This window comes from Balaenoptera musculus, chromosome 6 (assembly GCF_009873245.2).
Source record: "Balaenoptera musculus isolate JJ_BM4_2016_0621 chromosome 6, mBalMus1.pri.v3, whole genome shotgun sequence".
In the NCBI taxonomy this organism is placed as follows: Eukaryota; Metazoa; Chordata; class Mammalia; order Artiodactyla; family Balaenopteridae; genus Balaenoptera; species Balaenoptera musculus.
In genome coordinates, this window is record NC_045790.1 from 81,017,056 (window position 1) to 81,038,688 (window position 21,633).

The 21,633-nt window shown below is 44.0% G+C and overlaps 1 protein-coding gene across 1 annotated transcript; it reads left to right on the forward strand.

The window, feature by feature from the left end:
* The first annotated feature begins 43 nt into the window (after positions 1 to 43).
* On the forward strand, positions 44 to 21,435 carry POLR1E (RNA polymerase I subunit E). The gene is made up of 12 exons (XM_036856841.1): positions 44 to 233; positions 801 to 904; positions 2,099 to 2,175; positions 4,232 to 4,317; positions 8,235 to 8,293; positions 9,079 to 9,223; positions 11,261 to 11,368; positions 12,000 to 12,096; positions 13,617 to 13,750; positions 18,781 to 18,862; positions 19,643 to 19,774; positions 20,930 to 21,435. Exons 1-12 carry the CDS (start codon positions 158 to 160, stop codon positions 21,087 to 21,089), a joined length of 1,260 nt encoding a protein of 419 aa, XP_036712736.1. The 5' UTR covers positions 44 to 157; the 3' UTR covers positions 21,090 to 21,435.
* The last annotated feature ends 198 nt before the right edge of the window (positions 21,436 to 21,633 follow it).

Below are 21,633 nucleotides of genomic sequence, written 5' to 3' on the forward strand. Positions count from 1 at the left end.
GGGGCGGTGCCTGCTGGGGGCGGAGTCTCTATGCGTGCAGGGCGGTGCTCGGCGAGGCCACGCCTCTTCCGGCCCGGAGCGTTGCCTTTGCGTGTGCTTAAACGCGTTACTGGCCCCGGCTGTTTTAGGTACTGGGCTTGGCGTCTGGAGAGGCGAGATGGCGGCGGAGGTGTTGCCGAGTGCCAGGTGGCTGTACTGTGGAGAGCCCGACGAGAGCCAGAGAGCTCTACTGGGTAAAGACTGCGAAGCTGGAGCAGAGTTCCCCGTAACTTCCTCCCCTTCCGCCTCGGTACTGCTACAGCGCTCCACTTCCCACATCCGTCGGGTGCCCGTTCCCAGCTGGGCCAAGATCCCTTATAGTCTCCCCCACTACTTGGCGCTCGGCCAGGGCTCCTCTGTCATCGCACCATCTTTCTGGTACCACCTCCCACCTGGATGAGGAAATCCCAGTTACCCCCTCTCCAGGGCCGTATGTACCCAGGAGCCCGTCATCTCCTCACCCACCAGGTCTCACACCTGCTCTATTTCCTTCTCTCTGCTGGCCAGGAATTCCCTCTGTCTTTCTAGATTTGGCCGAGGTGTCCTCAGTCAGCCCCATTCCCCTAGTTATTCCCTCCTGTCAGAGCCCCTCCCCAGCCCCTCTTGCCACCTGGACCAGGACCTCCTTCAGTCCCCCTTTGGGTCAGGACCTGGGTTCCTTGCCATACCCATTCCTCCAGTCACTCCCTCCCGTTGACAGTCCATTTCCTCCCCACCATACTCTTGTGCTCTCATCTCATTCTTGGGCTGCAATCTTACAGTCCAGTTCTCCAACGGGAAGCTACAGAATCCAGGCAACATGCGCTTTACCTTGTACAAGAGCAATGACTCCACAAACCCCAGAAAGAGGAGTCAGCGGATCCTGGTAAGTGCTGCCGTGGCCCGTCGTCTCCACTCTTCAGGCCTCAGGAGGCCTCCTGGGTGTGGGTGGAGGTAGGAGTGAGTGAGTGGAGAAAAGGGGGGATAGCAATTTTGAGCCCCAGCAGGCTGGGGTATGGGGACAGGTTCCACTGAGTTTCACACTTGTGGTGAAGTGCTAGCCTTTTATTCATTTGTTCATTCAACAAGCATTTATTGAGCCCCACTGTGGCCCTGGGCTGTAAGCTGCTAGGGAAAGAGCTCAGTGAGAGCTGGCACCACTCTGAGGGAGCTCGTACTCCAGAGCAGCGTTTCTCAGCCTCAGCACTATTGACATTTTGACCCAGATAGTTCTTTGATGTGGAGGCTCTCCTGTGCAGCACTGGATGTTTAGCAGCTTTCCGGGCCTCTACCCATTAGCTACCAGGAGCACCTCCCAGTTGTGGCAAACAGACTGTCAGACATGCCTAGATATCCCCAGAGGGGTAATTCCCTGGGTTGAGAAGCATTGCTCTAGAGAGGTGAGAACTGGATGTGAGGGACACTCATACAGAAATAGATAAAGCTCAGGGTCCCTGGGAGAGAGAGTACAGAGCAGGGCGGAGTGAGCTCAGTCAGTGAAGTCTCTGCTTGCTAGAATGTCTTCCTGGGGGAGGGTGCATGGGAGCTGAACCCTGAAGGATGGAGGAGGGTTTAACAGCTGAAGTTAGTACTCCAGGTGAAGAGGATAGCCAGGACAAACATGGGGAAGCAGGAAAGCTTGGCTCTGATTGAGGAGTGAATTAACCATTTCCACGGTCCTGAGAGCATATAAGGAGCAGTCATGATAGAGGAGAGCAAAGAGGTTCAAGAAGGGCTTGGACTTTGGGGTTGTCTGCAGAATCATTTTGTTGCATGCCTCTAAGTTCTGAGAGCCCCGGGCCCATCTTCCAAGTCCTGTGGTACAGCTCCCCCAAGTACTTCTCAGACCAGCTAGAAGCCAGCACTACCTGGGACTTTTCAAAGGTCCTCTTGCCTTTCCCCCAGGGATACCCCAGATTCACTTAGAGATAGTGGAGCTGGATCATCTCAAAGAGGCTCTCGTTCTAATCCACCTGTGGTTTGGATTCTAAAGCTTCTGCAAATGTGGAAAAGGGAGTCAAGATATTTACTATCTTTCAACATTGGCTGTAATGGAGCTTTCCCCGCCTCTACATTTTAGGCAGCTGAAACAGACAGACTTTCCTATGTGGGAAACAATTTTGGGACTGGAGCCCTGAAATGCAACACTCTCTGCAGGTAGGGACAGGGGAAAGGGATTGTGGGAAGCCGGGGGGGGTGGTGGTGGCACTGGCACTGCTCTTCTCTGTCTTTATTTTAGGGGCAGTGGGGGAAATCTAGAGAGATTTACCAAATTCCTGTGTTCCCAGACCCCGGGGCCCTCACACCAGCATGTAGACATTCCTGAAATTGAAAAGTGACTTACATTTGTTTAATTTCCTGAAAACCTCATTCATTTGTAATCTTAAAAAAATTTTTTTTGTAAATTAATTAATTTATTTTTGGCTGCATTGGGTCTTTGTTGCTGCACATGAGCTTTCTCTAGTTGCGGTGAGCGGGGACTACTTTTCATTGTGGTGTGCGGACTTCTCATTGCGGTGGCTTCTCTCGTTGCAGAGCATGGGCTCTAGGCACACGGGCTTCAGTAGTTATGGCACGCAGGCTCAGTAGTTGTGGCTCACAGGCTCTAGAGCGCAGGCTCAGTAGTTGTGGCACACGGGCTTAGTTGTTCCGCATCATGTGGGATCTTCCCAGACCAGGGATCGAACCCGTGTCCCCCATTGGCAGGCAGGTTCTTAACCACTGTGCCACCAGGGAAGTCCCCAAAATTGTTTTTAATTGAGATATAATTGACATATAACATTATATTAGTTTCAGGGGTATAACATAATGATTCAGTGTATGTATATATTGCCAAATGGCCACTACAGTGTCTAGTTAACATCCACACATAGTTACAAAATTTTTTTCTTGTGATGAGAACTTTTAAGACTTACTCTCTTAACAACTTTCAAATATATGCTACAGCATTATTTTCTATAGTCACCATGCTGTACATTACATCTCTAGGACTTACTTATTTTATAACTGGAAGTTTGTACCTTTTGACCACCTTCGTTATTTCTGACCACATCATTAACTCGCAGTATTCTTTGCTTATACCTATCTTGTTCCCGAAAGACAGCTGTCTCCACTAATTTGGAATGTGTGATCGATAGGCCAGAGTTTACCAGAAATCTGCCTTGGAACTAACTACAAGAAAAGGATTTGGTAGTGTCCAAGGCTCCAGAATTTCTGTCTAGCTCTGGAAAGATTACTGACTTGGGGCAATTCTGCCCTTTACTGACCCCCAGTCTACTCCTTGGTACAGTGAAGATTGTCCAGCCTGAGCAGTCTTAAGTGTCAGGGGTTGGCATAATGCAGTGTCCTTGTGAAGATAGCCATCAGTGAATCACAAACAAGCCCCTTTCAGGGTCCCCCCTGAACCACCCTGATAGAAGTCAGATTAGTGTGTATATGCTTGAAACTTTTAACTTTTATCATCCCTTTACAAAGATTTTCTAGTTTAAACTGGTCTTCTCATAATTACCGAGGTCTTACTTGTCTTTGCCTCCATAGAATTTATACGTGCAGTAAATTGTAGTGTTTAATTCCAGATTCGTATATTCCAGAAGGGTTTCCCACTACAGCAGTGAGCCCAAATGTGATCAGCTACAAGAATCACCTGGTGGCTCCCCGCCCCCCGCTGCCCCCGGAGCCTCTTCATGAACCCTTTCCTCCTTTCCCTCCCCATGCAGAGAATTGGCTGCTATAGGGGATTATTGTTACTCATGAGCAAGTGATGTCTTCCTCAGGTGTATTGGGGCAGAAAGAAGGTTGAGAACTTTACTTTATTTATTTATTTTATTTTATTTTTGGCTGTGTTGGGTCTTCGGTTCATGCGAGGGCTTTCTCTAGTTGAGGCAAGTGGGGGCCACTCTTCATCGCGGTGCGGGGACCGCTCTTCATCGCGGTGCGCGGGCCTTTCACTATCGCGGCCCCTCCCGTTGCGGGGCACAGGCTCCAGACGCGCAGGCTCAGTAGTTGTGGCTCACGGGCCCAGCCGCTCCGTGGCATGTGGGATCTTCCCAGACCAGGGCTCGAACCCGTGTCCCCTGCATTAGCAGGCAGATTCTCAACCACTGCGCCACCAGGGAAGCCCGGTTGAGAACTTTAAAGTGGAAAAAAAGGAGGTTGTATAAACAATACCTTTTGAATAATCCATTGTCACTGGTATTATTCCTTCTTTATTCAGGCACTTTGTGGGAATTTTGAACAAGACCTCTGGCCAAATGGAAGTATATGATGCTGAATTGTTCAATATGCAGCCGCTGTTTTCCGGTAGGTCCTAGTCATGAAGGCTCAAAGAAATGCTGAATATTTTAGGTTTGCTGGATGAGTCGGTTTGACTTTTTGATTTGTAAAATACATTTTGTAGCTATTTTTTAAAGGTTCTTTTTTTCCCATTTGAAAAAGTTTTAAAAGTGCTTTTACTCAGCAAATATTTATTGATGACCTACTATGCTCCAGGCACAAGTTAGGGGCTGTGAATATAGCAAAACAGACACAGATCTGTCCCTACAGTGTTTACAGACTTAAGATCAGGAAACTAATCTTAGTTAAAGCAAGTTGAGCACTGATCAGAGCAGAGTATTGGAGGGCATATATGATATTCTTTTCCATCGAGGGCCTTTCTTAATTTTTAGTTGTTCTAGTTGGGGTAGAGGTTTAAAATTTTTTTAAAAAATTTATTTATTTTATTATTTTTGGCTGTGTTTGGTCTTTGTTGCTGTGCGCAGGCTTTCTCTAGTTGCGGCGAGCGGGGGCTACTCTTTGTTGAGGTGTGCAGGCTTCTCATTGCGGTGGCTTCTCTTGTTGCGGAGCATGGGCTTCAGTAGTTGTGGCACGCGGGTTCAGTAGTTGTGGCTCACGGGCTCTAGAGCGCAGGCTCAGTAGTTGTGACACACGGGCTTAGTTGCTCAGCAGCATGTGGGATCTTCCTGGACCAGGGTTCGAACCCGTGTCCCCTGCATTGGCAGGTGGATTCTTAACCACTGCACCACCAGGGAAGCCCTGGAGTAGAGGTTTTAGAATCTCTGGTAGATGATAGAAGTTGCTTACAGGTTAGACAGTAACTTCCAGGTCGATGCAAAGTCTCTACACTTTCTAATTTGGGAAGAGATCCATTTTCTCTCTAATCCACTGGGAGAAGTTACAATACTTCTCCACTTTGGCATTTTAGAATGTTCAGGGCTAGAGTGGGATCTTCCAAAATGATAGATAAGAGGGTCAAACTCAAGGGGCTCCTGTTCCTAAATCTTAAATACTGAGAACCATGGTAGGGGAGGGAGTTAGATAAGGATCATTAGGATCATTGTGAATCTGCTTCATACCTTCAGAGGCATTAGTTCTAATAACTTCATTTTCTCAAAGCAGTGGTCTCAGCCCTTTTGAGAATCTCATAAGGACCTGGACCTAACTCCTAGAAACATACGGAATTTACAAAAAATGTGAGATTTTGCACATAATTTTAAAGGGATCTTGCATCCCAAAACCCAGCTGTGAATTTCCTAGGGGTCCATAGTCTCTAGGTTAAGAATTCCCTGCTTTGCAAACAAATATAACTGCACATAAGTTATCCGCCAAATGCTCTTCTGTATTCTGAGGAGGCAAAGAAAATTGTTCATTAATTTGTTGATTAAACACGTTTTTGTTTTTACAAGTAAAAAATTTGTAAATATTGGTTAATTCTAACCAGCATATATCAAAATACGCACAACATTTATTGGGTCCTTACTATGCTCTGGGCACTGTTCTAAGTACTTTCAATGCACTACGTCATTTACTTCACATAACAATCCTGTGGGGTAGGTATTATATTCCTTTTGTTTAATCAATGATGAACCTCGCCCAGAGTCTAAATGACTTTGGCAGGATCGTACTGCTGGCGTATATGAGAGACCTGGGATTTAAATGTGGCACGGTCACTCCAGAGCTTGTGCTTCTGTCCACTAGATTATATTGCCCCTTACATGAATGCTCTGTGGGAGATTACAGAGCTTCATGTAAATAATACATACCTCATGTTTATGCCTGCTTTTAGGTCTTAAAAAAATTTTTTTTTTAACTTTTTTAAAAAATTGAAGTACAGTTGATTTACAGTATTTTGTTTCAGGTGTATGGCATATGATATATATATATATATATATATATATATTTTTTTTTTTTTTTGGCAGATTATATTCCATTTAGTTTATTACAAGCTATTGGGTACAATTCCCTGTACTATACAGTACATCCTTGTTGCTTATCTATTTTATGTATAGTAGTTTGTATCTGTTACTTCCATACTCCTTATTTGTACCTCCCCCACACCCTTAGTAACCATAAGTTTGTTTTCTATGTCTGTGAGTCTCTTTTTGTTTTTTTGTTTTTAATTTATTTTAATTTATTTTTAGCTGTGTTGGCTCTTTGTTGCTGCACATGAACTTTCTCTAGCTGTGGCGAGCGGGGGCTACCCTTGTTGCAGTGCATGGGCTTCTCATTGTGGTGGCTTCTCTTGTTGCAGAGCACGGGCTCTAGGCGCGCATGCTTCAGTAGTTGTGGCTCACGGGCTCAGTAGTTGTGGCTCGCAGGCTCTAGAGTGCAGGCTCAGTAGTTGTGGCGCACGGGCTTACTTGCTCCACGGCATGTGGGATCTTCCCGGACCAGGGCTGGAACCCGTGTCCCCTGCATTGGCAGGCGGATTCTTAACCACTGAGGCACCAGGGAAGCCCTGTGAGTCTGTTTCTGTTTTGTATATACATTCATTGGTATTTTTAAAAAAATGTTTTTTAATTAAATTATTTTTATACAGTTTATAAAGGTTATTTTCCATTTACATTTATTATGAAATATTGGCTGTATTCCCTGTGTTATACAGTATATCCTTGTAGCTTATTTTATCCATAATAATTTGTACCTCTTACTCTCCTACCTTTATATTGCCCCTCCTCCTTTCTCTCTCTCCTCACTGGTAACCACTAGTTTGCTCTTTCTATCTGTGAATCTGCTCTTTTTTGTTATATTCACTAGTTTGTTGTATTTTCTAGATTCCACATATAAATGATAGCATACACTATTTGTCTTTCTCTGTCTGACTTATTACACTACACGTAGTGACCTCCAGGTCCATCCATTTTGTTGCAAATGGCAAAATTTCATTCTTTTTTTTATGGCTGGGTAGTATTCCATTGTGTATATATGTATAATGGCTAGAATAAACCAATATTTACAACTTCTTTACATATAAAAACAAAAATGTGTTTAATTAAGAAATTAATGAACAATTTTACATACATACACAATGGAATGTCCTCAGGGTGTGGTGGCCGCTATTACCTTGATATGGGGTGTGGTTGGTGTTGGGGGTCTAAAGCCCAAGGAGTGTGTGAGGTGATCCTTCCTTTCTGCTCCATGGCTGTCAACACCCTGTCAGGGGCAGGGGCTGCTCCCCAGCTGCTAGACCCAGTCTTCTTCCAGGGGCTGGTTGGCCCAGATCCTGTACCAAGCTGTGGTGTGGAGTGAGCCCATGCAGACCTTCTCTTCCTTTCAGATCCCTCTCAGGGCGGGGTGGGGGGTGGGGGGGGTGGGGGGGGGGTGGGGGGGGTCCCGACCCTACTACCTGGTTAGTGGAACTCTTTTTTTTTTTTTAATTTAATTTATTTTTTTATACAGCAGGTCCTTGTTAGTCATCCATTTTATACACATCAGCATGCTTTGGTTGTATAGGAATTCTTCTGCCGGTTTCTAGTTAGTTTTCCGTGAGAATTGTTCCACATGTAGATGTATTTTTGATGTATTTGTTGGGGGAGGTGAGCTCCAGGTCCCCCTCTTGATCTTTCCTCCTTAGGTCTTTTACAAGGAGGGCAGAACTATATACTGGGAAGAGCGGAGGACTTCGTTTCTAATCCCATCTCTGCATTGCCTGGGGCAAGTCATTTCACCTGGAGGTCTCATGTTTCCTTATTTGTGAAATGAAGGGCTTGGATCCATGACCCCTTCACTTGACTCTAATTTATTCTCCAAATCCTCTAACTGTATACTGAAGCTTCATACTAAATGTTCACAGTATACACTCATGTTAAGCTCTGGGAAGTCCTGTACTAAAGAAATCTGTTTTTCTTAGATTAACTGTTAAACAAATATTAAACACTATTACAGTCTGTAGGCCGTAACAGTTTGCTTTCTTTTCTTTGTTTTTGTTTTGTGTTTTGTAGATGAATCAGTTCAGAGTGAATCGACACTAGAGAGTCACACCAAATCTTTTAGAGAAAAGGTAAGTATGACAGAACTAAGATGTGAGACCTAAAGCGAGTTCCTTCCAGGCCTTGGGTTTCTCCATCAGTAAAATGAGCTGGTTGAACACAGGGGTCTCCCTAGCTGCTCCCAGCTCATTCAGTCTGTGGTTCTCTGGACAGTTCCTACTTGCAGAGGCCTCCTTGGCCTCACAGACTGCAGACCTCCCCTCTGGGGCAGCTATACACAACTCTGTGCCAGTGTCTGGAACTGGTTCTCTGGGCTGTAGCATAACACTTATTTTCAGGATTTAATCCAAGTTTCAGAAAATATTGGAAGCCTGGAAACTTCACATCAAGACAAAGTACACTTTAGGATTTTCAATGTAGAAGCTTCCTACAAAGCTCATCTCACCCCAGGATGGCAAACTGATTGAGTCTCCAGTGCTGCCTGGAGGGGAGTGAAGCTGTCTTCAGGCTCAGAGGGAGAGTGAGCGATCTATTAGTAATGTCTGTTTTCGGTGTAGGATTGGAAAACCGGTAAGCCATGTGCCCCAGATTTACCAACCCTAAGTCTAGTCTTTTTATTTTACAGGTGAAAACACTGTTGATTTATAAATAGCTCATTACAGTTTATAAAGCAAGTACTTCAAATCTCTTAATATCTTTTGGTTCTTAAAACAAGCCTATGAGGTAGTTAGGTATGAGTCAACCCAATTTACAGAAGTGGTATTAATGGCTCAGAGAGGCTGTTTACCCGTAGTCACACAGCTAGGAGTAACAGTGCTCAGCCCGTTCCCAGTGACCAAATTTGTCTTTTGCACAGATGGATTCTTGCATTGAAGCCTTTGGTACCACCAAACAGAAGCGGGCTCTGAACTCCAGGAGAATGAACAAAGTTGGCAGTGAATCTTTGAATAGTGCAGTGGCTAAAGCTGCAGAGAGTATAATTGATACAAAGGGTGTGACTGGTAAGCAGCTGGAACTTGGGGTAAGAGGCTGCTGGTAGAAACAGCTTTCCCTTCTCTTGAGATCTTTCACCTGCCCCACAGATGGAAGTGATGGGATTTAGGGCTGGATTCCTTCCTGCTTCTCCCTGAGGGCCTTCTTAGGAACAGACTGGAAATCATAAGAAACATCTGACATGGCCTGTTCTCAGTGAGCTCACAGTCGAGTAGAGGAGACAGACATGGGAACGGTTATGTGCCCTCTGTGTCCTTGGTGCCAGGGCTACAGCCTGCAGGGCACAGAGGAGGGAGACGGCCTCAAGTTTCTGTGAGTTACAGGGAGGTTTTAGTCAAAAAGGCTGATGTGATGATGATGAGCTAGCCTCTAGAGACACTTTGAGGTCACTGGATCTTTTTCTTTTCCTAAATCCTTCAGCAGCTTGAGTATTAAATTGTATTATTTAAAATGTGTAACGTGTTTATTGTTCAAATGCATTATAAGAACATAAGAGAAAGTTATATATATATGAGAGCAGTTTTTCTATTAAAATGGAATTTTAGTAAGTTTTAGAAAATCTTTCCATACCCGATGATTATATATTTTCCTATGTTGTCTTTCAGTACTTTCACAGTTTAACTTTTTGCATTTACAATTTAATGATGATTTTTTTTTTTGGTCTATGGTATAAACCTAATTTTATATTTTCCAAATGATTAGCCAGTTGTCCCCAACTCCATCCTTTCCTTTTGTAAAAAATGATTTAAAAAATCATCTGTATCATTTTACCATTCTTTTTTTTAAATTAATTAATTAATTAATTAATTTATTTATTTTTTGGCTGTGCTGGGTCTTCGTTTCTGTGCAAGGGCTTTCTCTAGTTGCGGCGAGCAGGGGCCACTCTTCATCGCGGTGCGCGGGCCTCTCACTGTCGTGGCCTCTCTTGTTGTGGAGCACAGGCTCCAGACGCGCAGGCTCAGTAGTTGTGGCTCACGGGCCCAGTTGCTCCGCGGCATGTGGGGTCTTCCCAGACCAGGGCTCGAACCTGTGTCCCCTGCATTGGCAGGCAGATTCTCAACCACTGCGCCACCAGGGAAGCCCCTGCCACATTCTTAATTGTGTTCTCGCTCATCATTCTGACTGGCTATTCTTGTAGCAGCATCAGGTCCTTTTGATTGTAGTAGCCTCACCTTCCAGTTTGTTGTCTGATAGGGCAAATTTATCCTCCATCCTTATTTTTCACAGATGTACTGGTTATTGTAGCATGCTTTTTTATTTATTTATTTATGGCTGTGTTGGGTCTTTGTTGCTTCACGTGGGCTTTCTCTAGTTGTGGTGAGCGGGGGCTACTCTTCCTTGCGGTGAGCGGGCTTCTCATTGCGGTGGCTTCTCTTGTTGCGGAGCACAGGCTCTAGGGCGCGCAGGCTCAGTAGTTGTGGTGCACGGGCTTAGTTGCTCCACGGCATGTGGGATCTTCCTAGACCACGGCTCAAACCCGTGTCCCCTGAATTGGCAGGTGGATTCTTAACCACTGCACCACCAGGGAAGTCCTGTAGCATGCTTTTTTTTTCCAGGTGATCTTAAGAATTATTTTGTCAAGTTCTCTCAAAATCCAATTGGGATTAATATGGGGAGAATCAGCATCTTTATAATATTATGTTTTCCCATCCAGGAACATAGAAACATGTCTCCATTTAGTCAAAGATATACTTTAATGTCTAAGTAAATTTTTCAATTTTTTTTGTTCAGTTTACTCTCAGCTACTAAAGGACATTTAAAAAGAAAAATAATTCACCCATTTTCCCATCATTCTAGAAGACCAACTATTACAATTTTCCTGTTTTCTTCTCTGTTCTTGTCTGTGTGCATACTTAATTCTTACATGGTTATTCCTGTGTGATAGTTAGCTTCATAATTTGATTTTTCTTTTTCACTGACAATTTGTGAAGTTCAGATGAGGGGGTTCCAGGCGAAGATGATCTTGAGTGCATGGGTTGCAGAGTGTGGGGGAACTTGAAGCCGAGCAGGGTGACACTGACACTGACTCTTCCTTTGTTGAAAAGCCCTGGTCAGTGACGCCATCCACGATGACTTGCAGGATGACTCCCTCTACCTCCCTCCCTGCCACGCGGATGCAGCCAAGCCTGAAGACGTGTATAAATTTGAAGACCGTATCCTTTTTGTGGGAGAAACGCCACCTCATTTCCCAGGTTGGGATATGCTCACAGGAGTGGCATGGCCAGGCTCTATTGAAGGTGTCAGTGGTCCTGTGATGCTCATAGAAGCTCGCCCCAGACTCTTGCAGTTGCTCCAGCGCTATTGCTGGGAAGTCAGCGAGGCTCCCTCACTAGCTGAGGCACCTGCTGCAGCAGTGGCCTCTCCGGCCTTGGAATTCAAACCCATCCTTCAGCAAAATGCAGAATGCCCACGGTTCAGCCCTGTGGGGGTCACCTTCCGTGAAGAGTCAAAATACGACTTTTAAGTTGGCCAGTGCCCAAAGTCTAGGGCAGACTGATTTTATAAAGAAGGGTCGGAATGTAGAGTTTCCGTACTTGTGGTTCTAGTCAGATGGAAAGTCCCTGCAGTGGCTTTGTGATAAGAGAAGGCAGAAAGCCCAGGCAGGCAATGAGCTCTGGGCTGGGAGTCTGGAGAACTGAGTCCTGAAGCTCTGCCCGGACATACTGTGTGATCTTCCCCTCTCTAAGCCTCAAGTTTTCCCATCTGTAAAATGTGGCCGATATAAGATGATCTAGCTAGTTGGATGTTTCCATTTTGGTCAGGTTGTTCTTGACCTATAACTAGTTCTTTCCCCTGCGGAGTATGACGCTCTTCAGAGCCCATCTGAAGCTTTCAGGAATGTCACCTCAGAAGAAATACTGAAGATGATTGAAGAGAACAGGTACCCGACTTGGGCAGATGGAGTGTCTGGGGAGTGATGTTGGGATACAACAGTAGTCAGACATGAAGCAGACCTTGGGTGTTAGTCAGTGAGGATATACGTCTGTTCAGCATTTGAACATGAACGAGCTAGTGTTTTCTCAAATGGTTGAGCTCCCAGACCTGTTGTCCCAAGGCTGTGGGTGGCTTTCAAGGGAGAGAATTGGCCTGTGAGTACATGGAACCTGTGACTGGGCAGAGGGTGGTGAGGCCTTGTAGTCTGGGGCTGGGAAGTGGAGCTGACCTGTATCGGTCCCACCCCCCCAGCCAATGTTATGCTGTTGCCGATTGTCACTGGTGTGGCCCAAGTGCTGGCCTGGGAGTAGGTGCCAGCTGAAGTGATGGTTTATCTGTGGTGATGTGCTGAGTGAGCTTTTCTAAAGTTAAATTATGTATTTTAAATATAGTATATTTTAAATAATTCAGAGATGATTTCCTCTCCTCCCTCCACCCCCACCCCCACTTTTTGGCTTTTAAAACAGTTTTTTTTTTTTAATGATGATGAGGTTTTTTTGCTTTTGAGTTTTTTCTTTTAATAATCTTATCTTGAGAAAATAAAAAGTTGTCAACCCTATGTTGGTTCCCCCAATTTTCGTTTGGAAATTTTACTGGTCAATGAAATCCAAAGTCTTGGAAAATACATGTTTTTCCCTCTCTCCAAAGAAGTGGTCTTTACTGGTTCTTCATTGTCTTGATGTGATCGTGGCTCAGGGGCAGGTGCAGGAATGAGTCCTGGGCTGGGAGTCTGGAGAACCGAGTCCCCATCTGCCTGATGGACTGTGTGATCTTCCCCTGTCTGAGCCTCAGTTTTCCTATATGTAAAATGAGGCCGATACAAGATGATCTTGAAGAGCCTTTTATCGCTGCGAGTTCATGATCCTGATAGTGGTAGAACAACAGTATGTAAAAATAATAGCCAACATTGATGGAGCTCCTACATGTGCCAAGCACTGCTTCCCTTGTCTCATTTAATCCACAAAAACTCGTAGGACAAGGGTACTATCATTGGCCTTAATTTACAGGTGAAGAAACCAAGGCAGAGATGTTCAGAAGCTTGCCCAAGCCACTGCATGGCAGAATGGGGATTCAAACCCAGATAGTTGAGAGGCTGTGCTCCAGACCACCACATAAGGATTGGGCCCACTATGGCCCGAGTGCTGAGTCTGGCCCACTGCCTGTGAATAAAGTTTTATTGTAACGTAGCTTCAGTCATTTATTTATATGTTATCGATGGCTGCCTTTGCATTACAGTGGCAGTGACCATGTTGCCCACAAAATGTATAATATTTGTTATCTAGACCTTTACTGTCCCTGCACTAAATCATGCTCCTCCTATTATAAGGAGCTGGTTGGATGGCCCTTCCTCAGCTGTTGACTGTGTACCAGGTGTGAAGGGTGCCTGCTGTTTTCATTGTGAAGGAGTGAATGGCTCCTGACAGAGCCGGTCTTAACACATTCCTCCTTTTCCCTCCCTTGTTGTAGTCACTGCTCCTTTGTCATAGAAGCGTTGAAGTCTTTGCCATCAAGTGAGGAGAGCCGAGACCGCCAGGCCCGGTGCATATGGTTTCTGGACACTCTCATCAGATTTCGAGCACAGAAAGTGATTAAGCGGAAAAGTAAGTCCATGCTAGACATTTTTTTTTTAAATTGAAGTTTAGTTGATTTATATTGTTAGTTTCAGGTGTACAGCACAGTGATTCAGTTACATATGTATTTATACATATATATGTTCTTTTTCAGATTCTGTTCCATTATAGGTTATTACAAGATACTGAATAAAGTTCCTTGTGCAAGGAACAACAACAAGGACACTAGGTCCTTGTTGTTTATTTTATATATAGTAGTGTGTATCTGTTAGTCCCAAACTCCTAATTTATCCCTCCCTCCCCCCCTTCCCCTTTGGTAACCATAAGTTTGTTTTCTATGTCTGTGAGTCTATTTCTGTTTGGTAAATAAGTTCATTTGTATCATGTTTTTAGATTCCACATATAAGTGATATCATATGGTATTTGTCTTTCTCTGTCTGACTTCACTTAGTATGGGAATCTCTAGGTCCATCCATGTTGCTACAAATGGCATTATTTCATTCTATTTTATGGCTGAATAATATTCCATTGTATATATGTATACCACATCTTCTTTATCCATTCATCTGTTGATGGACACTTAGGTTGCTTCCATGTCTTGGCTATTGTAAATAGTGCTATGAACTTTGGGGTGCACATATCATGATAGACATTTTATTCTAGTTAGTTTCAGTCTGTTATTTGTCTATAATTCTTAGACTAGCTCTAGTGGAGGGGAAATGGACATGTCTTTCCATGTCTTTATTTATAACTGTGTAACAGTGGGATTCCGATTGGTACTGCTGACATGCTGAGAGAACTTACCAAGCCCTTTCCTTGGAAAATAGGGTCGGGTTGGATTATACGATTGCTCAGAGCTAACATTCACTACTTCTGTGTTAGGCAAAGTTGAATATCCAGTCAAATCAAATGAACGTTTTAAGGGACAGTTAGACAAAAATGGGGGAAGAAAAATTGGCCTTGCTTGTGAAGGCTTGTGGCACGTTGTTGTGTCAGCTATTTCTGACTGGGAGAGAAGTCAGTTTCTGCTAGTAACCCGTGCCACCGATCGCCAGGGCATGGGTGGCTGCCACACACTCACATCCACCCAGAGTCAGAAACCCAGAGGGAGACACCTGTGGTTTTAGGCATAAGGTGCTTGCAGTCGTGTTCCTGTGATTGGGCACCCAAGGGTCTGTACAGACACACCTCGTTCTATTGTGCTTCACTTTATCGTCCTTCGTAGATATTGTGTTTTTTACAAATTGAAGGTTTGTGGCAACCCTGTGTTGAGCAAGTCTGTTGGCGCTGTTTTTCCAAGAGTATCTGTTCACTTTTGTGTCTCTCTGTCAGGTTTCAGTAATTCTCACAATATTTTAAACTTTTTCATTGTTATATTTATTATGATGGTCTGTGGTCAGTGATCTTTGATGTCACTACTATGACTCGCTGAAGGTTCAGATGATGGTTAGCATTTTTTAGCAGTAAAGTATTTTTTAATTAAGATATGGACTTTTTTTATCAGATGGTTTTTATTCTTCAATTTGTTAATGTGGTGTATCACATTGATTGATTTGCGTATGTTGAAGAATCCTTGCATCCTTGGGATAAATCCCACTTGATCATGGTGTATGATCCTTTTAATGTGTTGTTGGATTCTGTTTGCTAGTATTTTGTTGAGGATTTTTGCATCTATATTCATCAGTGATATTGGTCTGTAATTTTCTTTCTTTGTAGTATCTTTGTCTGGTTTTGGTATCAGGGTGATGGTGGCCTCATAGAATGAGTTTGGGAGTGTTCCTTCCTCTGCAATTTTTTGGAAGCGTTTGAGAAGGATGGGTGTTAGCTCTTCTCTAAATGTTTGATAGAATTCACCTGTGAAGCCATCTGGTCCTGGACTTTTGTTTGTTGGAAGATTTTTAATCACAGTTTCAATTTCATTACTTGTGATTTGTCTGTTCATATTTTCTACTTCTTCCTGGTTCAGTCTTGGAACGTTATACTTTTCTAAGAATTTGTCCATTTCTTCTAGGTTGTCCATTTTATTGGCATAGAGTTGCTTGTAGTAGTCTCTTAGGATGCTTTTGTATTTCTGTAGTGTCTATTGTAACTTCTCCTTTTTCATTTCTAATTTTATTGATTTGAGTCCTCTCCCTCTGTTTCTTGATGAGTTTGGCTAATGGTTTTATCAATTTTGTTTATCTTCTCAAAGAACCAGCTTTTAGTTTTATTGATCTTTGCTATTGTTTTCTTTGTTTCTATTTCATTTATTTCTTCTCTGATCTTTATGATTTCTTTCCTTTTGCTAACTTTGGGTTTTGTTTGTTCTTCTTTCTCTAGTTCCTTTAGGTGTAAGGTTAGATTGTTTGAGATTTTTCTTGTTTCTTGAGGTAGGCTTGTATTGCTATAAACTTCCGTCTTAGAACTGCTTTTGCTGCATCCCATAGGTTTTGGATCGTCGTGTTTTCATTGTCATATGTCTGTAGGTATTTTTTTTTTTTTTTGGCCACGTGGTGTGGCTTGCGGGATCTTAGTTCCCTGATGAGGGATTGAACCCGGGCCCCGGCAGTGAAAGCGCCGAGTCCTAACCACTGGACCGCCAGGGAATTCCCTGTAGGTATTTTTTGATTTCCTCTTTGATTTCTTCATGATCTCTTGGTTATTTAGTAACGTATTGTTTAGCCTCCATGTGTTTGTGTTTTTTACATTTTTTTCCCTGTAATTGATTTCTAATCTCATAGCGTGGTCAGAAAAGATGCTTGATATGATTTCAATTTTCTTAAATTTACTGAGGCTTGATTTGTGACCCAAGATGTGATCTATCCTGAAGAATGTTCCGTTGGCACTTGAGAAGAAAGTGTAATCTGCTGTTTTTGGATGGAATGTCCTATAAATATCAATTAAATCTGTCTGGTCTATTGTGTCATTTAAAGCTTCTGTTTCCTTAGTAATTTTCTGTTTGGATGATCTGTCCATTGGTGTAAGTGAGGTGTTAAAGTCCCCCACTATTATTGTGTTACTGTCGATTTCCTCTTTTATAGCTGTTAGCAGTTGCCTTATGTATTGAGGTGCTCCTATGTTGGGTGCCTATATATTTATAATTGTTATATCTTCTTCTTGGATTGATCCCTTGATCATTATGTAGTGTCCTTCCTTGTCTCTTGTAACATTCTTTATTTTAAAGTCTATTTTATCTGATATGAGTATTGCTACTCCAGCTTTCTTTTGGTTTCCATTTGTGTAGAATATCTTTTTCCATCCCCTCACTTTCAGTCTGTATGTGTCCCTAGGTCTGAAGTGGGTCTCTAGACAGCATATATATGTATCTTGGTTTTGTATCCATTCAGCAAGCCTGTGTCTTTTGGTTGGAGCATTTAATCCATTCACGTTTAAGGTAATTATCGATATGTCTGTTCCTATTAACATTTTCTTAATTGTTTTGGGTTTGTTTTTGTAGGTCCTTTTCTTCTCTTGTGTTTCCCACTTAGAGAAGTTCCTTTAGCTGTTGTAGAGCTGGTTTGATGGTGCTGAATTCTCTTAGCTTTTGCTTGTCTGTAAAGCTTTTGATTTCTCCATTGAATCTGAATGAGATCCTTGCTGGGTAGAGTAATCTTGGTTGTAGGTTCTTCCCTTTCATCACTTTAAATATGTCATGCCACTCCCTTCTGGCTTGTAGAGTTTCTGCTGAGAAATCAGCTCTTAACCTTATAGGAGTTCCCTTGTATGTTGTCATTTTTCCCTTGCTGCTTTCAATAATTTTTGTCTTTAATTTTTGCCAATTTGATTACTATGTGTCTCAGTGTGTTTCTCCTTGGGTGTATCCTGTATGGGACTCTCTGCGCTTCCTGGACTTGGGTGGCTATTTCCTTTCCCATGTTAGGGAAGTTTTCGACTGTAATCTCTTCAAATATTTTCTCGGGTCCTTTCTCTCTTCTCCTTCTGGGACCCCTATAATGCAAATGTTGTTGCGTTTAATGTTGTCCCAGAGTTCTCTTCGGCTTTCTTCATTTCTTTTCATTCTTTTTTCTTTATTCTGTTCTGCAGCAGTGAATTCCACCATTCTGTCTTCCAGGTCACTTATCCGTTCTTCTGCCTCAGTTATTCTGCTATTGATTCCTTCTAGTGTATTTTTCATTTCAGTTATTGTATTGTTCATCTGTTTGTTTGTTCTTTAATTCTTCTAGGTCTTTGTTAAACATTTCTTGTATCTTCTTGATCTTTGCCTCCATTCATTTTCTGAGGTCCTGGATCATCTTCACTATCATTAGTCTGAATTCTTTTTCTAGAAGGTTGCCTATCTCCACTTCATTTAGTTGTTTTTCTGGGGTTTTATCTTGTTCCTTCATCTGGTACATAGCCCTCTGCCTTTTCATCTTGTCTGTCTTTATGTGAAAGTGGTTTTTGTTCCACAGGCTGCAGGATTGTAGTTCTTCTTGGTTCTGCTGTCTGCCCTCTGGTGGATTAGGCTATCTAAGAGGCTTGTGCAAGTTTCCTCTGGACATTGTTTCTTAATTTTCATTTTTAATTAATTAATTATTGGACACTTTTTTTTAGACCTTATACTGTTGCATACTTAATAGACTACAGTATACTATAAACATAACTTATACGCACTGGGAAACCAAAAAGTTCACGTGACTCGCTTTATTGCGGTGGTCTGGAACCAAACCTGCAATGTCTCTGAGCTATGCCTGTACTCATGTTTTTCACTATTTGCTTAATTCTTATTTTCACATTCCAGTCTCCCTTTCTTTCCCTCTCCCTGGGCTTTCTCCACAATCTGTTTTGCTTTCTAACATCTTTTGAACTCTGTATCTTTAGGCCTCATTGGAGTCTGCTTTTCTTTCCTGTCACCACCCTGTCATGAACATCTCTTGTGCATGTATGGTCTGCAGGCTGAAGCACACTTGAGCACATGTTCATTTGAAAGTGGCTGTTCTGTTTCACAAGCCCCTTCTTCTCTTCCCACATGCCTCTGTTTATTCCAGTGGCCCAACTGTTGTCCTCTTTTCCCAGCTCATAGGTGAGGTGTGTCCTGAGAGTTTTGAAAGAAAACGATCAGACTCTATTTTGTCTTGTAGGTGCCCTGGGACCTGGAATTCCCCACATCATTAACACCAAACTGCTGAAGCAGTTTACCTGCTTGATCTACAACAATGGCAGGTCAGGGGGCTTGATTTCTTGGCTTCTGCCTGGAAAAAGGAGAAAGCAGGACAGGGAGGGTGGTGAGAGTGGGGAGGGGGCTTGGATTGCAGTCTGTGTCCACAGAGACACTGTGCTGAAGAGGGCACTGCCATTTGGAGGGCTCCTGGGGTCAAGTGAGTTTAGGCAACACTGTAGTACAGACTCTATCCCTTTGGGAGAAGCTCACGTTAAAGGCTCTGGGAAGTCCTGTAACAAAGACTTCATGTCACACTCTTCTTCCAAGGACCTCTGCCTAATGTCCACGGAACTACTGTTGTATGGAGAGGCAGTGTTGCAGGAAAGGGCAGGCCAGTGGGATGACTTTGAGGAAAGCACCCCAAGCAGCACACCTGGGCTTCCTTCCTGCCACTTGCTTGCCGTGTGTGTCCTGCTCTGAGTGTGCTTGGAAGAATCATCGGCAGCTGAGTTTGGGATGACTGTTTTCCCAGCAGCCCTGCTGAGCAGGCCGGGAAGATGGGGAGGGTCCTCGCCAGTGTGAGGCTCTGACTGTGCCTGGGGAAGGTGTGGCCTTCTCTGTCCCCTTGGAGGGACACTGGCATTGGCTCACTGCTCCACTGTGCGTGAAGGCTTGGGCACCACAACGGGACAAGGGATGTTGCTCTAATTCCTTTTCTTCTCCCCGGGATGAGAAGACATTTTGAATGCATAAGGGAACAGGCTTGGATGTTTTTCCTTTGCTTTTGGAGAAATCATCTCGGAGTTTAATTTTGCCTCTCTTTTATTGCCACTGATTTGCAGTTTGCGGAACTTAATTTCAGACTCTATGAAGGCAAAGATCACCGCCTATGTGATCATACTGGCTTTGCACATAAACAGCTTCCAGATTGACCTGACAGTGTTACAGAGGGACTTGAAGCTCAGTGAGAAAAGGTGAGCACAAAAGAAGTAAAAGCTCCCTTAGGGCGCTTTGATGTAGTTCTGGTACTGCTGGAAAGCATGAGGCACTGTCGAGGGACCTGGGGACAGTTTTCAGATGAATGAATAATTGATTGAATGGATGGGCAATCAGACATTACCACGTGCCTTCGCTTTGCTAGGCACAGTACCAAATCTGTCATAATATCTCAGTGATGTCGCTAAGAAACAGTGGAAGAATCTTTGGTTCAGAGAAGTCAGTGACTTTCCCAGGGTCACACAGCCAAGAAGGGGAATAGTTGGGCTTCAAACCTGAGCCTTCCATCCCTGTGTAACTGAGCAATCTCCAGTCTCCAAACTGCTGTCTCTGGGAAGAGGGACTCTGTATGGTCCCAATGGGGTAACCTAGGGGTGGAAGTTATATAAGAGAACCCCAATTTCAGCTTAGCATAAAGCACTTTTCTCAGAGTCAGATGGAAGGAGCTGCCAGGGGGTTGTCCAAGGCAAGGCAGAGCTGCAGTTTGGCAGGGATGTCACACTTGGGCTTCTCTGACCTGACTGGGAGGGTTGGCAGAGGTGGCAACCTTTAAGGCCCTTTCTAGCCCTGCTAGAAGGGATTCAGACTGAGTAGGGAGCAGAGCCTCCCAGGATGCTGAACTGTGGGGTATATTGGCCTTTGTCAGTGATTTAGGAGCATCTGACCTCCAAGGACCCTGATGGTGTTTCAGGAGAGCCTAGGAAAACACCCTTATCTGGACTCTTCTAGCAATCCAGAGAGGGATTATTCTGAGGGCTCCACAGATGGCATTCTCATGAGTAGTGAGTTTGAACATACAAGAGAAACAAATACCTGAAGTCTGTAAAATTCTAGCAAGTGCTCAATCCTTGCTACAAGAAGTAAACACAGTTATCAGTAGGATCTAGATAACCTGGTTTTCCATCATTTATATAGATATTTTCTGATGGCAACACATTAAAATGGGAATCTGATGGCTCTCAGGGGGATCTTGTCTGCCTCTCTGCTGGGAGCTTTGCCCCTTGTGGCTATCTTGGGAATTCTGTCTTCATGGCCTGGAGCACGAATGTGCTGCCCCCTCCTGCCAAGCCTCCCTGAGCGTTCACATTGAGGAGACTCTCCATTTGTTTTATGTGTTTGTGTTTGTTCCTTAGGATGATGGAGATAGCGAAAGCCATGAGGCTGAAGATCTCTAAAAGAAGGGTTTCTCTGGCAGTGGGCAGGGAGGAGGATCACAAACTGGGCACCCTGTCCATCCCACTGCCCCCAGCCCAGGCCTTGGACCGTCAGTCAAAGCGGAGGAAAATCACCTAGAGGTGTGCTTTCCAGACAGAGCATTTTGGCCACATCATAGGCACTCCTTCTATCCATTTGCCTTTTTATTTGTAAAGAAAGAGGGATAAAGAAGCCGTACTTTGGCACGGGTATGAAGCCAGAAGCCAGCATCTTAGTTGTGCTGGTCTCAAGCAGAAATATAAAGTGTTGGCCCTATTGGACTCCATCTCCCTCCTTTGGTGTCGCTGTGGTTGTAAATGGCAGATGGTTCGTGTGTGGGATGTGGGAGGCTGGGCCTGGGGTAGGCCGGGGCAAAAGATCTCACAGGCTGAACCTTGGACCACATCTGACGGATAAAGGTTAATAAAGAGAAATGTGAAGTGCTGTGGAAGGCCCAGTGGAGGAGTACGTGGTGAGGACAAAGCCCAGTAGGGCTGGAAGAGGAGGCTTCAGGTCACCAATGTGATGGGCTTGCCAAAACAGACTAATTTAGTTCCGGACTGCTGAAACAGAGCAGAGCCAAATCAGAGGAAATGATTAACCCACTTGCTCCGCCTGGCTCAGGCCACACAGAGGGCAGGAG

Bases quoted from the DNA above. Each gene is read 5' to 3' on its own strand.
- POLR1E (XM_036856841.1), top strand. From the start codon at position 158: ATGGCGGCGGAGGTGTTGCCGAGTGCCAGGTGGCTGTACTGTGGAGAG. The intron at 2,176-4,231 runs GTAGGGACAGGG...TTCTTTATTCAG, and splicing joins AAATGCAACACTCTCTGCAG to GCACTTTGTGGGAATTTTGA. The intron at 4,318-8,234 runs GTAGGTCCTAGT...TGTGTTTTGTAG, and splicing joins TATGCAGCCGCTGTTTTCCG to ATGAATCAGTTCAGAGTGAA.